This window comes from Carcharhinus amblyrhynchos, chromosome 6 (assembly GCF_965287045.1).
Source record: "Carcharhinus amblyrhynchos chromosome 6, sCarAmb.v2.hapA, whole genome shotgun sequence".
NCBI lineage: Eukaryota > Metazoa > Chordata > Chondrichthyes > Carcharhiniformes > Carcharhinidae > Carcharhinus > Carcharhinus amblyrhynchos.
The window spans coordinates 21,041,858-21,057,977 of record NC_137329.1 but is presented as its reverse complement, the minus strand read 5'-3'; the positions used below and the strand labels follow the sequence as shown (position 1 = coordinate 21,057,977).

Here is a 16,120-nt window from a genome sequence, read left to right as displayed (position 1 = left end):
AAAACACTGTTACTTTGCAGCTGACCCCTGGAGTTATAATACTAACCTTGACAGCACTTTAACTATAGAAACAAAAGTTCAGAAAGAACTACATTTATATAGCATCTTTCATAATCATAGGAGCTCCCAAACATTCCAAAGCTAATAAAGCAGAGTTAGTCATATAACACAGGGAAACATGGAGGCCAGTTTGTATATAACAAAGTCCCAAAAACAGCAATGGAATAAATAGTCAAATACATTATTTTTGTGATGTTAGCCTACATAATTATTGGCGAGGACACAGAACATACCTACTCTTCTTCGAATAGTGCCATGGGATGTTTTACATCTGTCTTACAAGGCAGACTAGGTGTTGATTTGAGCTTTCATCTGAAATATGTCACCTAAAACAGGACGGTCTTTCCTCAGTGCATTGATGTGTCAGCTAAGATTACAGGCTGATTACAGGCTCCTGATTCTGATGTCAGGCTGAATTTTGGGTTGGGAACTTGGAGATGGCCTGGCAAAACCCTAGGGAGGGGATTTTCGAGGAGGAAGCCTATTAAAGGAATCCCATCAGATTAAGGTTAAAGGGCAGGCCCCACAATCAGGAGGGGCAAATGGGAGTGCTTGAGGTTGTGACTAATCAGTAGCTCCATGGGGTGAGGTGGATGCTACTCCTATAGGTGGGAAACCACGAGGGCACCTCAAGATGGAGGCACAATCTGAAGACTTAAATGATACCAAATATGGAATCATAGAACCCCTACAGTATAGAAGGAAGCCATTCGGCCCATTGTATCTGTACTGACCACAACCCACCCAGGCCCCACTCCTGAAACTCACCTGACACACTCACCAGGTTCACCTGACAAAGGGGCAAACCCCAAAAGCTTGTGAGTTTACTATCAAATAAATTGGTTGGACTTTAACCTGGTGTTGTGAGACTTGTTATTGCACTGGAACATCAATCATCATTTTTATGATCAAGCCTCGATATGATATATGATGGTAAATGAAACCGCAACCTTCTGACCCAAGAGCTGGAAGTGCTACAACTGAGACATAATTGGTGTTTTAGGATGCTCCTCTGGCTGCCCCCCAACACCCCCCCAACCACCCCCCCCCACTCCCCCTCCAACCCCACTGTCCTCCACCCACCTCTCTGCCAGCTCTCCATTTCCTGCCATCAAGAGGCCTCCATTCCATCTCTGACCTCCCGCCACCTCGGGGATTCATCCACCACTGGATAGAGTACCCACCATTGGGGCTTTAATTGCCGACTCGTCACCACCGGGCGGGCAGTCATTCCCCGCCCTACCCCACCACCAGCCAGTCCCCAGAGGATGCCTCATTGGAAAGGGACCAGCTGGCAGGAAAACACCAGCTGGCAGGAATATGCCAATCACTAGCGAGAAATTGCTGCGCCTGACCTTTCAAACCCACCTCCTCCTCCTGATGAAAACTTTGGCCTACTTGTTTAATAAGTCCATCTGATTCAGAGACAACAATGCTACTAGTGGGACAAAGCCTTCAAGCTGGGTGGCATGGTGGTACAGTGGTTAGCACTGTTGCCTTAAATGCCAGGGACCTGGGTTCAATTCCAGCCTTGGGTGACTGTGCAGAGTTTGCACACCCTCCCTGTGCCTGCGTGGGTTTCCTTTGGGTTCTCTGCTTTCCTCCCACAGTTCAAAGATGTGCGGGTTAGGTTGATTGGCTGTGCTACTTTATCCCTTAGTGTTGGGCGACTAGCAGGGTAAGTAAGTGGAGTTATGGGAGAAGGGCCTGGGTGGGATTGTGGTCGGTGCAGACTTGATGGGTTAAATGGCTTCCTTCTGCACTGTAGGGATTCTATGATTCTACGATAACATAGAATCTTAGATAGTTACTGCATTCAGTGAACTGTTCTTTTCTTCCATTTAATCCTAGTTTAGAGTATTCAAGAGTTGACAGTAGTTTTGATTTGCAGATAAAGCCAGAAATAGCATGTGCATATTCAAATTTAGCCGATGACTTCAATATTCAAGAGTTAAATGAACAATGTACACATAAACACTAGAAACTACTGATCACAATATTAGTGGACAAATACATTCCCAACTAATTTTCTACAGCATTTCACCATTTGTTATTTCAGCACAGATATTAACACTGATGACACTAAACGCCAGACATTAACCAAGAATAATTTCTAGGCTTCTAACTTAATTGGAGTCAGCCCAGGCTTATTATTAGCACTCCAATCCCTGAATCATAAGTTTCAAGGTTCAAGTCCCATTCCGGGATTTGGGCACAAAAACCATGGCTGGTGGTTCAATGCGGCTTTGAGGGAGTGCTGCATGGTTGGAGGTGTTGTCTTTCTGATTTGATGCCTGCTCAGGTTGACATAAAAGATCCCCTGGCACTGTTTTGAAAAAGATCAAGGGAGTTAGTCCCTCGTGTTCTGGCTAATATTTATCCATCGACTGCCATCAGAAAGCAAATTAGTGTTTGTGGGCACTTGCTGTGTGGGCAAATTGGTTGGCATGTTTCCTACAATGCCACAGTCACTACACTTCAACACTACTTCATTGGCTGCAAAGATTTTGGATGCCACATTGTCATAAAAAGTACAATATAAATGCAAGTCTTTCTCTCCAAGAAGTGCTGGGATATAGAGCAAAGCTATACCTCTTACACAGTGCTCCTATTTTTGACAGAATTCCAGAAACTTCCCAATTAGAATCCAGTGTATTTCATCAGAGTTTCCTGTATCTATATAGAGCGCTGGCTTGAATGTATCTGGTTTCTCTCCCCCTTATCCTCCAGTTTTGTAGATCATCAGGTATTCTGCAGATTTTATACACTCTATGCAAAATATGCTGCCATAGACAAAGGCCCATATCTTTAATTCCTAATCAAATCAGAATTAAGGTGAGACTTTATCATAGAATTATAGAATCCCTACAGTGCAGGAGGCCATTCGGTCCATCGAACATGCACTGGCTCTCCAACATGGCATCCCACCCATACCCTATCCCCATAACCCTTCATATTTACCCCATTAATCCCCCAACATACACATCTTGGGACAATTTAGCACAATCAGTCCACCTAATCTGCACATCTTTGGACTGTGGGAAGAAACCGAAGCATCCAGAGGAAAGCCATACATACACAGGGACAATGTGCAAACTCCACGCAGACTGTCACCCAAGGCTGGAATTGAATCCGGGTCCTTGGCACTGTGAGGCAGCAGCGCTAACCACTGTGCCAAACATAAAATTGGCCTATGAGCTTAATCTCCAATATTTCCTGGTTACAAAAATTGCTGGAGGTCTGGAAGCAGGGTACCAGCCTGATAAATATGCCCCTTCTAAAAGTGTGGAGAAATGTTCAAATTCATACTCGACGATTGCGTATTAGGTTCAAAATACATTCTCAAATTACACACATTGGCTGAAATTCTCCCATCTCGCCTGCCACAGGAATCGTAATGAGTGGGACGGAAAATTCAACAGACCATTTAAAGGCTCTTCAAGCTCGGGTGGGAATTTCCGGTTTTGGGGTGTGTGCGGCTGGAAAATCTTGCTCATTATGTAAGTTTTGTTCTATGGCAGGAGTTCCACTGGGTTCGCTGTTGAAGGCAAAATTATGAGTGTATTTACTAAAGACACGTTTTAATGAACAAAACAGATCTGCCACCTGCGAATGAGCTTGGATGGGATCTCTGTAGCAGAAACAGCAACTGCTACAGCGGTTACACAAGAGCTCAACTAGAGTTAAACAATTTGTTACAAAGCAAAAGAGGCAACACAAACCATAGAGTAAATGTGGCCAGCTGTACTGAACCCCCACTGCTGATGCGGACTCTGCTTCATTCTGTGGAGAGGAAAACAAAAGAAAAGGATCTTACAAAGCTGCAGTAGGTTGTTATACTGGAATAGCAAAGTAAAGGTCAGCTAAAGTTCAGGAGTATAAGTACACCTTGGCTAAAGTGGGAGAAATTTAGATTGAGCAGCAGAAAGCACAGGTATTAACATATTAGGCGCTGCCCATAAAGTCTGCCTGTCGTTCAGTTCTACTGACTCACCTGACAAAGGAGCAGCGCTCCGAAAGCTAGTGGCGTTTGCTACCAAATAAACCTGTTGGACTTTAACCTGTGTTGTGAGACTCCTTACTGTGTTCAGCTGAACTGACATAGATAGAACAGAATATCAAACAGGGAATCTGGATAGCACATCTGATACTGCTGCTTGTTATGCCATTGTCTGGCAAATCTTTATCCCAATAAATCGAGTCACTTGTGGGCTGGACACAATCATGAAAGTTGCTACTTTTGCAAAAAACTATCAATCAAAGATTTCCTTCAAATTCTCAAACTACTCCCCATAAACTTTTCTTGCTGCTATTTTAACAGATACACTATCCCGTATATTTGTTGGGAGCATATCAAGCATTTGTTCAAAGGTCATTCCTGATCCATGAACCTAAACCGACTGGATTGAAATCACGCTAGTAAATGAAGTGAGGTGGAAGGGAAACCTTCACCCGACTCATCATAACGACCTACCCAACTTCCCAATGGCAATACCGATTGTGGACTAACATCAGATTAATTGACCCAATCTTTTTTTCCCCAATCTGGGAATGTTCTGCAGTTAGACACAGGAACAGAACCCAAAAACAACTTCTAAAAAATTGATTTTTTCCCCAGATTCTTCAAAAATATTAATACTCATCCCAAAGTGCGATCATGAAAAAAACTGCTCTGGTGACTTTTCTTCATGTCACCTTCCTGAATTTCTGGACATCAAACCCCATGGAGTGCGTCGTGCACTCACGTTTGCCAAATGTTTACAAATGAGGGAACCAGCAGGTGGTGTCAGACGCAAAAGGGTTAAAACAAATTCTTACAGCTCTAATGCAAGTGACCCATGCATTTGGTGCAGGATGTTAACCCAATGCTGTCAATCCAATATTATTTCAGATCCAAAAATCAATGAATACTACAGTTAGCAATAGTGACTGGTGACCATTCACAGGGATGGGGATAACATTCCTCTGTTCACTATTTTAATATTGGTGTTAACCTGGTGATATTTCTATTAAAACAATAGATAAAAGAAAGTCACACAACCATATTAAGTATTTGTTTACCATAATCAGCAACATTACTTTTTACCGGTCAACTTATTATTATTTTAAGAGTACCAGACATTTAAATATAGTTATCCTTCATTCAACAATTTTTGCAATCATTTTATTACATTGAAGTCAGAAAATGGTGTGGTTCAGAGCAGGTTTACTCCATTGATACCTGGAATGAGTGGGTTGTCGTATCAGGAAAGATTAGATAGACTGGTCTTATTTCCACTGGAGTTTAGAAGAGTGAGAGGTGTCTTGATTTTTTTTTATTCATTCATGGGACATGGCCAGCATTTATTGTCCATTCCCTGGTTGCTGTTGGAGGGCAGTTGAGAATCAACCACATTGCTGTGGCTCTGGAGTCACATGTGAGCCAGACCAGATAAGGATGGCAGATTTCCTTCCCTAAAGCACATTAGTGAACCAGATGGGTTTTTTCAACAATTGACAATGGTTTCATGGTTATCAGTAGATTCTTACTTCCAGATATTTTTTATTTAATTAAAACTTCCACTAGCTGCCGTGATGAGATTTGAACCTGGGTCTCCAGAACATTTACTTGAGTTTCTGGATTAATATTCTAGCGATAATACCACCAGGCCATCAAATCCCTGAACAGTCTTGACAAAGTAGACATGGAAAGCACATTTCCTCTCATGCATGAGTCGAAAATGAGGGGGCACTGTTTTGAAATGAGGGATTGCCCTTTTAGGATTAAGATGCAGGATTTTTTTTCTCAAGAAGGTTGTGCAACTTTGGAATTCTAGGCAATGCAGGCAGGGTCACTTCAGGAGGTAAATAAGTTAGGTAAGGGGACCAAAGACTATCAGGAGTTGATGAGAATATGGAATTTGAAACACAAACAGACTAGCCAGGATCTAATTGAATGGTGGAACAGGCTTACAAGGCTGACTAGCCTACTTATGCTCCTGTTTTATATGTTTATAAAATGCTGGTGAATTCCATTCTTCAAATAAAAATTACTGATATGGACATATACATTTAAACTGCGTACATGACATAACACAAACAGACTGAATACTTTCACTAGTGAACATATACTATACCTTTTCTCCACGACTAACTCATATCCTTCCAAATTAAGGTTACCCTGGCTCTTCAACTGGATTTGCTGATCACTAACAGCTAGGCAAAGTTGTGGGACAGCACGACAGATGATCATTCCAGCCTTTGCATCAATTCCATAAAGAGAAAGAGGCGAGTAAGAGAGAAGAAGCAGGAGACATGGTGAGGTTATAATGCCTGAATGGGTTAGGATATTACTATTCTCAGACAGTGAAACACTGTGCTCATCTTAAACCTGTTTGTAATCAGTCCCCTCCACACAACCATGGTGGCATTTTTGAGTTCACCACAGGCCTCCCTAAGACATAGACACTGAAATACAGAATAACATTTCAAAATTTACCAATGATACCACACTTGGAAGTGCGGCTGGCAATGAAGATGATCCCAATCAACTGCAATGGAAGTTGGATAGGGAAGGTGAATGGACGGAGAGTGGCAGATGGAATTTAGTGTCAAGGTCTGAGGTGACAGATTTTGGCAGAAGGGATAGGGAGAGGCAATACAGGCTTTATGGCACAGTTCTAAAGAGTGTGCAGGAACACAGGGATCTTGACAGTCATGTACATAGATCTTTAAAGGTGGCAAGACACATTGGGCTGGGTTTTCACCTACGAAATCAGGAATATATAATGAGGTCGAAAGGGAAAATGCTGGACAATCTCAACAGGTCTGGCAGCATCTGTAAGGAGAGCAAAGCACTGATGTTTTGAGTCCAGATGACCCTTTGTCAAAGATCTGACAGCTTTGAAAGCTTTGATGCCAGACCGCTGAGATTTTCCAGCATTCTCTCTTTTAGTTCCAGAATTCCAGCATCCATGGTAATTTGCTTTTATTAATGTATAATGAGGCTTGGCAGACAGTGCAGAAATCCATTAGACTGTTGAAACAGCTGAACCCTAGGGAAAACATTACTTGATTAACAATTCCAGCTCTCTGATCTTTTGTCATTTACAAAATACTTATTTATGCAAGATAAAGGTTTCAAATGCTTTCAATTTCTGCTATTGATACTTTAAAGGGACTGAATGATTGACACTTTATTTGGTCTGCTGTAAAAAAGGCTGTGTTTTTGAAGAAGTGCAATGTTATTAATGAATGACTGATTTTAAGGTTTTTTCACACATACTATCATTACTATAGGGGTTTCATTGATTCTACATTGTGTCTCACATTGAATGGGCCTAGAGGTGACATCTATTGGCATGGGGATACAGGAGGACCATTTGAACTTTTGAACTAATCCTAAGGGTTTTCTCATGCAGATTAGTTAAATGAAACTTTTGAGGTGCGATGAATCATGACTCTTTGAACAGTTGGCCCGAATGATGAAAGTTGCAGAGGACCAGGATTTGTCTATCCCCAAAACAGAGCTGGCCCGATCAGGAGTGAAAGGTTGGGCCCACAACTTGAAAAAACCTGCATCCTTAATAGGCTCTACTGAAAATCAGGAAGCCCAGGAGCAGGAGTTTATAGCCCACCGCAACCATCCAGTCCCATGAAAATCAATGGACTTTTGGCTGGGCCACCAAATCTCCTGTGTGGGTCCCACAACTGGACTGGAAAATCCCAGTCCAGGAATGGGATCAGGAATAGAGTTCCACCACCATTTTCACCCCTCCAAAAGTACTCCACAGCTGCATGAAAATTTGACCCACTAAGAGAGTGGGTGGAAAAGCAAATGGGATCTTGGGCTTCATAAATATAGCTATTAAGTACAAAAGCAACAAAGTTAAGCTGAATCTTTATAAAGCTCTGGCTAAGTCACTGGTAGAATATTCCACCACAATTTAGCATGAATCCAAAGGTCCTTGAGAGGATGCAGAGGAGGTTTACCAGAATGGCTCCAGGGATGAGAGAATTTAGCAATAAAGTTAGGTGGGAGAAGCTGGAGTTTGTCTCCAGCAAGGTAAGTTTGATAGAGGAGCACAAGATTAGGATGGGTTTGGATAAGAGAAACAAAAATCCGTTTGGGAATATTTTGAGGAAGGAATATTTTGTTGGTTCTTGGAGTCTGTTCAAACTATTGAGAGAAGATACATTAACAACCCAGGTGACGTTTATTTGTTCCTGGATAAATGGGGCACTTGCCTTTATCAACTGAAGTTTAGATCACAAAAGCAGGGAAGTCATGTTGGAGTTGTGAAGAAGTTTGGTGAGGCCACAGCTAGAGTACTGTCTGCTGTTCTGGCTGCCGCATTCCAGGAAGGATGTGTTTGCACTGGAAAGGGTGCAGAGGAGATTCACCAGGATGCTGCCTGGGATGGTAAGCATTAAGTAATAGGCTTGGGTTGTTTTCATTGGAGCAGAGAAGACTGAGGGGTGACCTGATTGATGTTTACAAGATTTTGCAGGGCATGGACAGAGTACATAGGGAGCAGCTGTTCCCCTTCGTTGAAGGGACATAGTTGAGGAGACATAGATTCAAGGTGAGGGGCAGGAAATTCAGGGGTGATGTGAGGAAGAGTCTTTACCTAGAAGGTAACAGTCTGGAATGCACTGCCTGGGAGGTGGTGGAGGTGGATTGCCTCACACCCTTTAAAAAGTATTTGGGTGAGCACTTCGCATGTCATAACATTCAAGGCTATGGGCCAAGTACTGGCAAGTGGGATTAGGTGGAAGTTCAGATGTTTCTCACGTGTCGGTGCAGACCCTGAGGGGGTCGGCTGAGGGGCCTCTTCTGCACTGTATGATTCTGTGCTTCTATGAAATGGCAATGTTAAGCTGATTCACAAGAGATGTATTTTCCCCTTCCAGAATACTTTTGGCAAAACTGAGAGAAATTACAGTCTTTCAAAATCTGGATCTGATCAATATGACACATTATTAGCATTTGTCTAGTTCAGTACCTTTGCAAAAACCCATATATAAGAGAAGGACCACTTTGACACTCCTTCTGATGTCCTGTTTCTCCTTTGCTCCTTTTTAATGGAAGCAGATTTCTCACTCCTGTTTTCAATAGTAATCGAAGGGTATACCACCAGCTGGGGATCTTTCTATTTGCAAAGCACAACAAAACATAGGGTTGGCATTTTTTTGTTTTTCGTGTATTCATCTTCATTTTTACTGGCTCTCACCTCCTCCACAAGCTGAATCTTTGGCTCCTGATTTTCATTCTTTCCAAACTTTCATTTAAAATGGCACTTCTCAGCCGCAGTGACGACAGACACGCCACAAAGCAGTGTTGTTTATAGCACAGAAGACGCCAAACAGCAGGTCAAAGCACAAAACGTCGCAGCTTTACAATCAGACTAACTGCTGCAGCCAGCAACTTGGAACTAAACGGCAGTACAGGCTAATTATAAGCTTATTTTTGGAGAGAGAAACTAAACATATTGAAACATTTGTTAAACGGGATAAACAGGGGAGTCAAATCTAGTTGACATGGGGTAATGCACTGCATAATTGTATCAGCAGGCGGTTTGTTGTTATCAGTGATACTTAAAAGGGCATATCCTCTAATATAGCCAACCATTAACCCTTCAAAGGCACACATTCTCATGCCTGTTTTATATTTGCAATACAGTACTTGCCAAAATAACCTTAATTTGATTACCAATTATCTCTGAAAATCTCTTGTGTTGTGGAAAGTTTGTTGCTACTCCTGTCTCTTGGCTGTCATTCAGTTGAGAAGGAGTGGTTTAAACTACACTGGCTTCTGTGGCTACATTTCACTTGAACGCCCTCCTCCTCTGCCATTCCCAACAGATATCGGGCGAGGTGTGAAATGTAACAGTGCTACGAAACAAAATGCAATGCCTATTTTTCAACTAATAATGAGTTCAAGATCCAAACTCTACCATTATGGAACAGTGATGTATATAGGAGAGACCCTTTCGCATCGGAGAATAAGATTAATGGGCCTATCACTCTCAACTGTTCTTGAGTATTTCCTCGATGATAAAGTAGACAAGCATTGATAGAGACCTGGGTGAAGGATGGCATCTGATGTACCTTCTTCCAGATGGAAGGTAGGATTAGTGACAGCAAGGCAATGCGTCCAAGAGTGGGAAGTAGTTTAGCACGCTAACCAAAAGGTTGATGAAAGGCTGAATGAGTTCCGGGCAACCTTCCTCTCATTCCACTCAAATCTAGAATAGTATTAAATTTATTTGCTGGGCCGAGAGGATGGGCCTCAGACATGAGCAATACAGTGGTATGGTGGTTATCACTGCTGCATCACAGCACCAAGGACTCGGGTTTGAATCCTGACTTGGGTCACTGTCTGGGCGGTGTCTGCACGTTCTCTGCACGTCAGCTTGGGTTTCCTCCAGGTGTTCCAGTTTCCTCCCACAGTCCAAAAGAAGTGCTGGTTAGGTGTATTGGCAGTGCTAAATTATCTCTCAGTGTGCCCAAACAGGCACTAGAGTGTGGTGACGGCGGGATTTTCACAGTAATTTCATTGCAGCATTAATGTAAGCCTATTTGTGACATTAATAAACTTTAAACTTAAAAAATAAAGTTTAACAGTGGTTAGCTCTGCCACACAGCGCCAGGGACCTGCGTTCAATTCTGGCCTTGGATGACTGTCTGTGTGGAGTTTTCACATTCTCCCAGTATCTACGTGGGTTTTCTCCAGGTACTCCAGTTCCCTCCCACAGTCCAAAAGATGTGCAGGTTGATTGAGCACGGTAAATTACTCCGTGGTGTCCAAAGATTTGTAGGTTAGCTGGATTGGCCATGCTAAATTGTCCATAGTGTCCAAAGATATGTCAGTTAGATGGATTATCCATGGTAAATGTGTGAAATTACAGGGATGGGATGGGGGAAGAGGGCCTGAGTGGGATAATCTGTCAGAGAGTTGGTGCTGACTTGAGAAGCCAAATGCACTGTCGAGACTCTATGATTCTAAAGTGCTACATATATCCTTCTGCCCTTCCACTAACCCTGCAAACTCTGCCAGGGTCAGTATTGGAGAACACATGTGCGTGTATGTACACACTTGATACAGATTTTTATGTATAAATAGGTGGAGTAATTAGCAACAGAGGGAATATATTTCATCTTTTCACCTATTCACTGTGCAGTTCCTGATGACAACGGAACCAGAAGAAAAATTGCACTGTACTGCTCTCATGCTGTCACAACATACTAGATTATTCAAAGCAGCCCACGTATGAATTTCCATGCAGATCATTCACCTATCTCTCAGCAAAAAACAAACCTGCAAACATTAGGATATCCCAGAACAGGCAAATCATGGATAGTCCATCTAACTCAAACTGGGCCAGTACTGTAGGTGTCACCTCATCAATCCTCAGAGTAGTTTGTGCAGATCAAAGGCCTTAAAGTAACCCAACTTTCCAGTGTTCTGCACACACTGCCAAATAGTTGCAGCTAAACTGTTCGCTGCACAGGAGTGACAGTGCCTTTACTGATATTAATAAGGATCTGCCTGTCCACAATCCCTGAGCTGATGCTGGTGCAGCCGGTACAAAGATGCTGAGTTCCAGCCGGACCGAAACAAGGACATTGACACTGAAGGTGGAAGTTGAGTTATACCCTATTCCCTTTGGCAAGCACTCAAAAAGTGATACCAATGTCACAGGCATGTATTGAAAATATTTAAATCATTTGCCTTTGGCCTGACCCTAAAGAGGATCAAGAACAGAGATTGCCAGTGCCATTACTACCATAGTTAAGTCAATAGAGTAGAGTTCATAAAATCCTTACAACACTAAAGGAGGCCATTCAGCCCATCGAATCTGCACCGACAACAATCCCATCCAGGCTCCACCCCTGTAAACCCACATATTTACTCACTAATCCCTCTAACCTACTCATCCTGGGATACTAAGGGGCAATTTAGCATGGCCAATCAACCTAACCCACACATCTTTTGACTGTGGGAGGAAACCAGAGCATGTGGAGGAAACCCACACAGGCACAGGGAGAGTGTGCAAATTCTACACAGTCACCCAAGCTGGGAATCAAACCCAGGTCCCTGGCACTGTGAGGCAGCAGTGCTAAACACAGTGCCACCCACACCAGAGTACCCGGAGGAAACCCACACAGATGCAGGGGAAACATACAGACTCTGCTCAGACAGTGACCCAAGCTGGGAATCAAAGCTGGGTCCCTGACACTGTAAGGCAGCAATGCTAACCATTGTGCCACCATGTTGAAGATTTTCAGCTCAAGCATGATCAATATTACATTAAAACTGTGTCAGGTTTGATTAACTATTGAACCTGTGTGGGTACCCACCTTCCATTGAAGGAAGTGGTAGTTCTTTGTCATGTCCATCTTTTCGTGGCAGCTCTGATTCATTTGTGTCCAGTCATAGTTCTCTGGGAATTCTGTACACACTTCCCAAGTCTCGCACCTACAAATGTAATCACATGTTTAGTATGTTTTGTGCATTTCATCAATCTCATTTAAACCAATTCCTTAAACACATTTTTCTCCATAAAAACTGTAGAATTAAACTTCTGGCTCAATTTCCCTCGCTGTAGTAGAATGGCACATGTGCTCTAGTAGTTGGGATCTTAAGGGGCAGAAATGTTGGAATCTATCCCACTTAAAGGAAAAGATAAACAACAAAAGTTTGGCTTTCAAGCTCTTACTGCCTCAATTTGGTATTACCTTAATGATTTGGTTTTTCCTCTGAACCATGTCAGTCAGTGATGGAAGCTCCACTATACTCACAGCGGACAATCATACAAAAAAATTCTAAATGCCAAACAAGCGTGAAAACAGGAATTTTTTGGGGGTGAGTTAAAAATCAAATCGGACCTCACTCTGTCAAAAAACTGAAGCCAATCCTGTTTCTCGCCAGCAGTGGTAAGAGGTAGAGCCTATGTTCACTGAAAGCCAGCAGATAGCAACTCAGGGCACAATTGCGCATGCTCAGATCTCTGTGTTCTCTGAATGCAGAGAGCTGTCAGTGCTGCACCCCCCCCTCCCCAGATCCAAGCTACTGCAGGCCTTTGTGGTTAATTCCCCCCTCCCTCCCTACCCAGACCCATTACCCGTCCCACTCTGCACAGGCCGTGTGATACCCCCAACCCTACATTTGTTCTCCCCACTATCGTGGGGCTCCACGGCCAAAATGATTAGGAATTGGGGTTGACTTTGGCTGAACTATCATTAAATGAGGTGATCTTGGACAACCCATTCGGAATGGGAATGCGATGGATATCACCTCCATCCTCTTGTTACTAATACTACGGATACTGGAGATCTGAAATTAAAAGAGGAAATATTGGAAAACCCAGCAGGTCTGGCGGTATCTATGGATGGAGGAAAAGAGGTCATGTTTTGAGTTCTATATGACGCTTCCTTGGAAGTGAAATGAGGTAGATATGTCATGGGTTTTATGCTCTTGAAAAAGGGAGAGGGGCAGGTGGAGCAAAAGAGAAGGTCAGGGATAGGTTAGAGGGTGGTGACATTAATTGACAAGGATGTCTTGGAACCAAAGACAAACGGAGTGGTAATGGTAGTACTGATGAATTATTGGATTGGTCTAGAATAGTATTGAATAGTAGGATAAAAGTCAGCACTGCCCGAAAGCAAAGGAGCAGAATTGGCTAACAGCAGAATAAAGGTCAGTGCTGTTTAAAAGCAAAAAAAATGAGAATAAGATACAGACCAGCCCTAGGGTGAAAAAAGTCAAGATGGAGGACAGAGTTCATGGCCTGAAGTTGCTGAACTCAATGTTGAGTCCAGATGGCTATAACATGCCTGACTGGGAGATGAGGCGCTGTTCCTTCAGCTTGTGTTGGGATTCGCTGGAACATTATGGCAGGTGGAGGACAGAAACCTGAGCATAAGAGTAAGGATGGTGCAGTGACACAGTAGTTAGCACTGCTGCTGCACAGCACCAGGGAACTGGATTCAATTCTAGCCTTGGGTTACTGTCCATGTAGAGTCTGCATGTTCTCTCCATGTCTGCCTGGGCTTCCTCCTGGTGCTCTGGTTTCCTCCCACAGTCCAAAGATGTGCTAGTTAGATTGATTGGCCATGCTAAATTGTCCCTTTGTGTCAGGGGAATTAGCTGGGTAAATACGTAGGGTTACAGGATTAGGGTCCGGGAGGGATTGTTGTCGATGCAGCCTCAATGGGCCAAATGGCCTCCTTCTGCACAGTGGTGATTCTAAGATAGTGAGTTCAAATGGCATGTGAGTGGAAGGTCAGTGTCACGCTTGTGGACTGTGTGAAGGTGTCACCTTTTTCCCTGAGGAAAAAGATAGACTCAAGAGCAGGTTCTTGCCTGCTGCCATCAGTCATTTGAATGGACCTACCTTGCATTAAGTTGAGCTTTTTCTACACCCTAGCTATGACTGTACATTCTGCACTCTCTCCTTTCTTTCCCTATGAACGGTAATCTTTGTCTGTATAGCTCGCAAGAGACAATATCTTTCACTGTATACCAATGCATGTGGCAATAATAAATCAAATCAAATCAAACAAATCAAAATCATTTGATCTCCACATGGGGAGAAGATCACTAGGGGTGCTCTGGATTCCACCTCCATCCTCTTCCTGCTCATTCTCCTCTTCCTTGTGCACACCTCTGACTCCTCCTCCTCAGAACATAAGCAGGATTAGGAGCAGGAATAGATCATCTGCCACTTTTGGGCCTGCTCTGCCAGTCAATAAGATGCTCACTGAGTTTTGTATCTTAATTCTACTTTCCAGGATCTCTCAGGGAATCAATCCATCTCCCTTGATTCACTGAGAGGTCAAAAATCTATCAATCTCAGTCCTGAAAATACTCTACTGTGAAGTATACACAACATTCCAGGGTAGACAATTTCAAAGATTGAGAAAATCTCTGAGTGAAGAAAGTTCCCCTCATCTTAATCCCAAAAGCACTACCTTGCGTATTACTGTGTACAAGCTTATATTAAGCCTAATGGAATGAAAATTATTTTAAGCACTTGCATGACATTTGCCCATTTAGAGTTGCAATATTAAAAATTTAATGTTTGTGTTTAATGGAGAGGGAATTTGGGGCGTGATATATTCAAAATGTTGATGTGCTGCTAGTCTTAACTACACCGTCTTGAGATTGTGATAGAGTATAGGCACAGAGCCATACAATATGCATGTATTTTTGTATCTAAATAAGTAAAATAAATCAAAAAACACAGCCTGAGGCTGTGCCCCCATGTTCTAGATCCACCAGAAAAAAGGAATAACCTCTGAGTCTATCATGTCAGGATCTTGCATGTTTCAAAGACCTCCTTCACATTTATCTGACTCCAAAGAGGACAGGCCCAATTTACCCAGACTCTCCTCACAGGACAGGTCTCACATCCCAAGAACCAATCTAGTGACACTTCTGTGTACTGTCTCTAAACAAGCATATCATTCCTTTGGTATGGGGATCAAATCTGCATAGGATACTGCAAGTGTGGTGTCACTAAAGCCAACACAATTTTAGCAAAACATCGGTATTTTTATACACAAACTCATTCCAATAAAGGCCAACATGCCATTTACCTTCCTAACTGTTTGCTGTACCTGCATTCTAGCTTACTCTTTGACTTATATCAGTACACCCTCATCTGGCCTACTCCTGCTTCTAGTTTCTATGTTTCTATTCTTCTATGTTTACATTTATCTCTTTAAGTGTCAACATCTGAAAAAAAAAATCTGTTTTCCTATTGTTACTACCAAAATGAATAACCGCACACTTCCACAGCTTATATACCAACTGGGTAGAGTTGGCCTTGAAGCGTAAGAGAGATTGAGAGAGGAGGTGAGTGTGTGTAAGAGAGAAGTTGAATGTGTGTGAGAGAGGTGGACAAGTGTGTGAGTATGTGTGAAAGAGGGGGAATGTGTGTGACGGTGAGAGAGAGATGCGTGTGTCCGATGTGAGTATTAGCTTTCCAGCATCACTCCTCTCATTAAAAATGATAAACGTAAACCTAGAAATATATTTTTAATAAGAGAACTTTATTGACTACCCACTCCTTAA

General features: G+C 42.7%; 1 protein-coding gene across 3 annotated transcripts in view; it reads right to left on the bottom strand.

Moving 5' to 3' along the window:
- The window catches only part of LOC145343740 (doublecortin domain-containing protein 1-like), a 469,487-nt gene that overhangs the window by 244,533 nt on the left and 208,834 nt on the right, over window positions 1-16,120 (bottom strand). For all 3 annotated transcript variants that reach the window (XM_080190005.1, XM_080190008.1, XM_080190007.1), the window contains 4 exons: window positions 12,403-12,520; window positions 9,045-9,191; window positions 6,177-6,298; window positions 3,783-3,843 (listed from right to left, as the gene is read on the bottom strand). In XM_080190005.1, coding sequence (XP_080046131.1) covers window positions 3,783-3,843; window positions 6,177-6,298; window positions 9,045-9,191; window positions 12,403-12,520 — 448 coding nt within the window. The remainder of the gene's footprint in view (window positions 1-3,782; window positions 3,844-6,176; window positions 6,299-9,044; window positions 9,192-12,402; window positions 12,521-16,120) is intronic.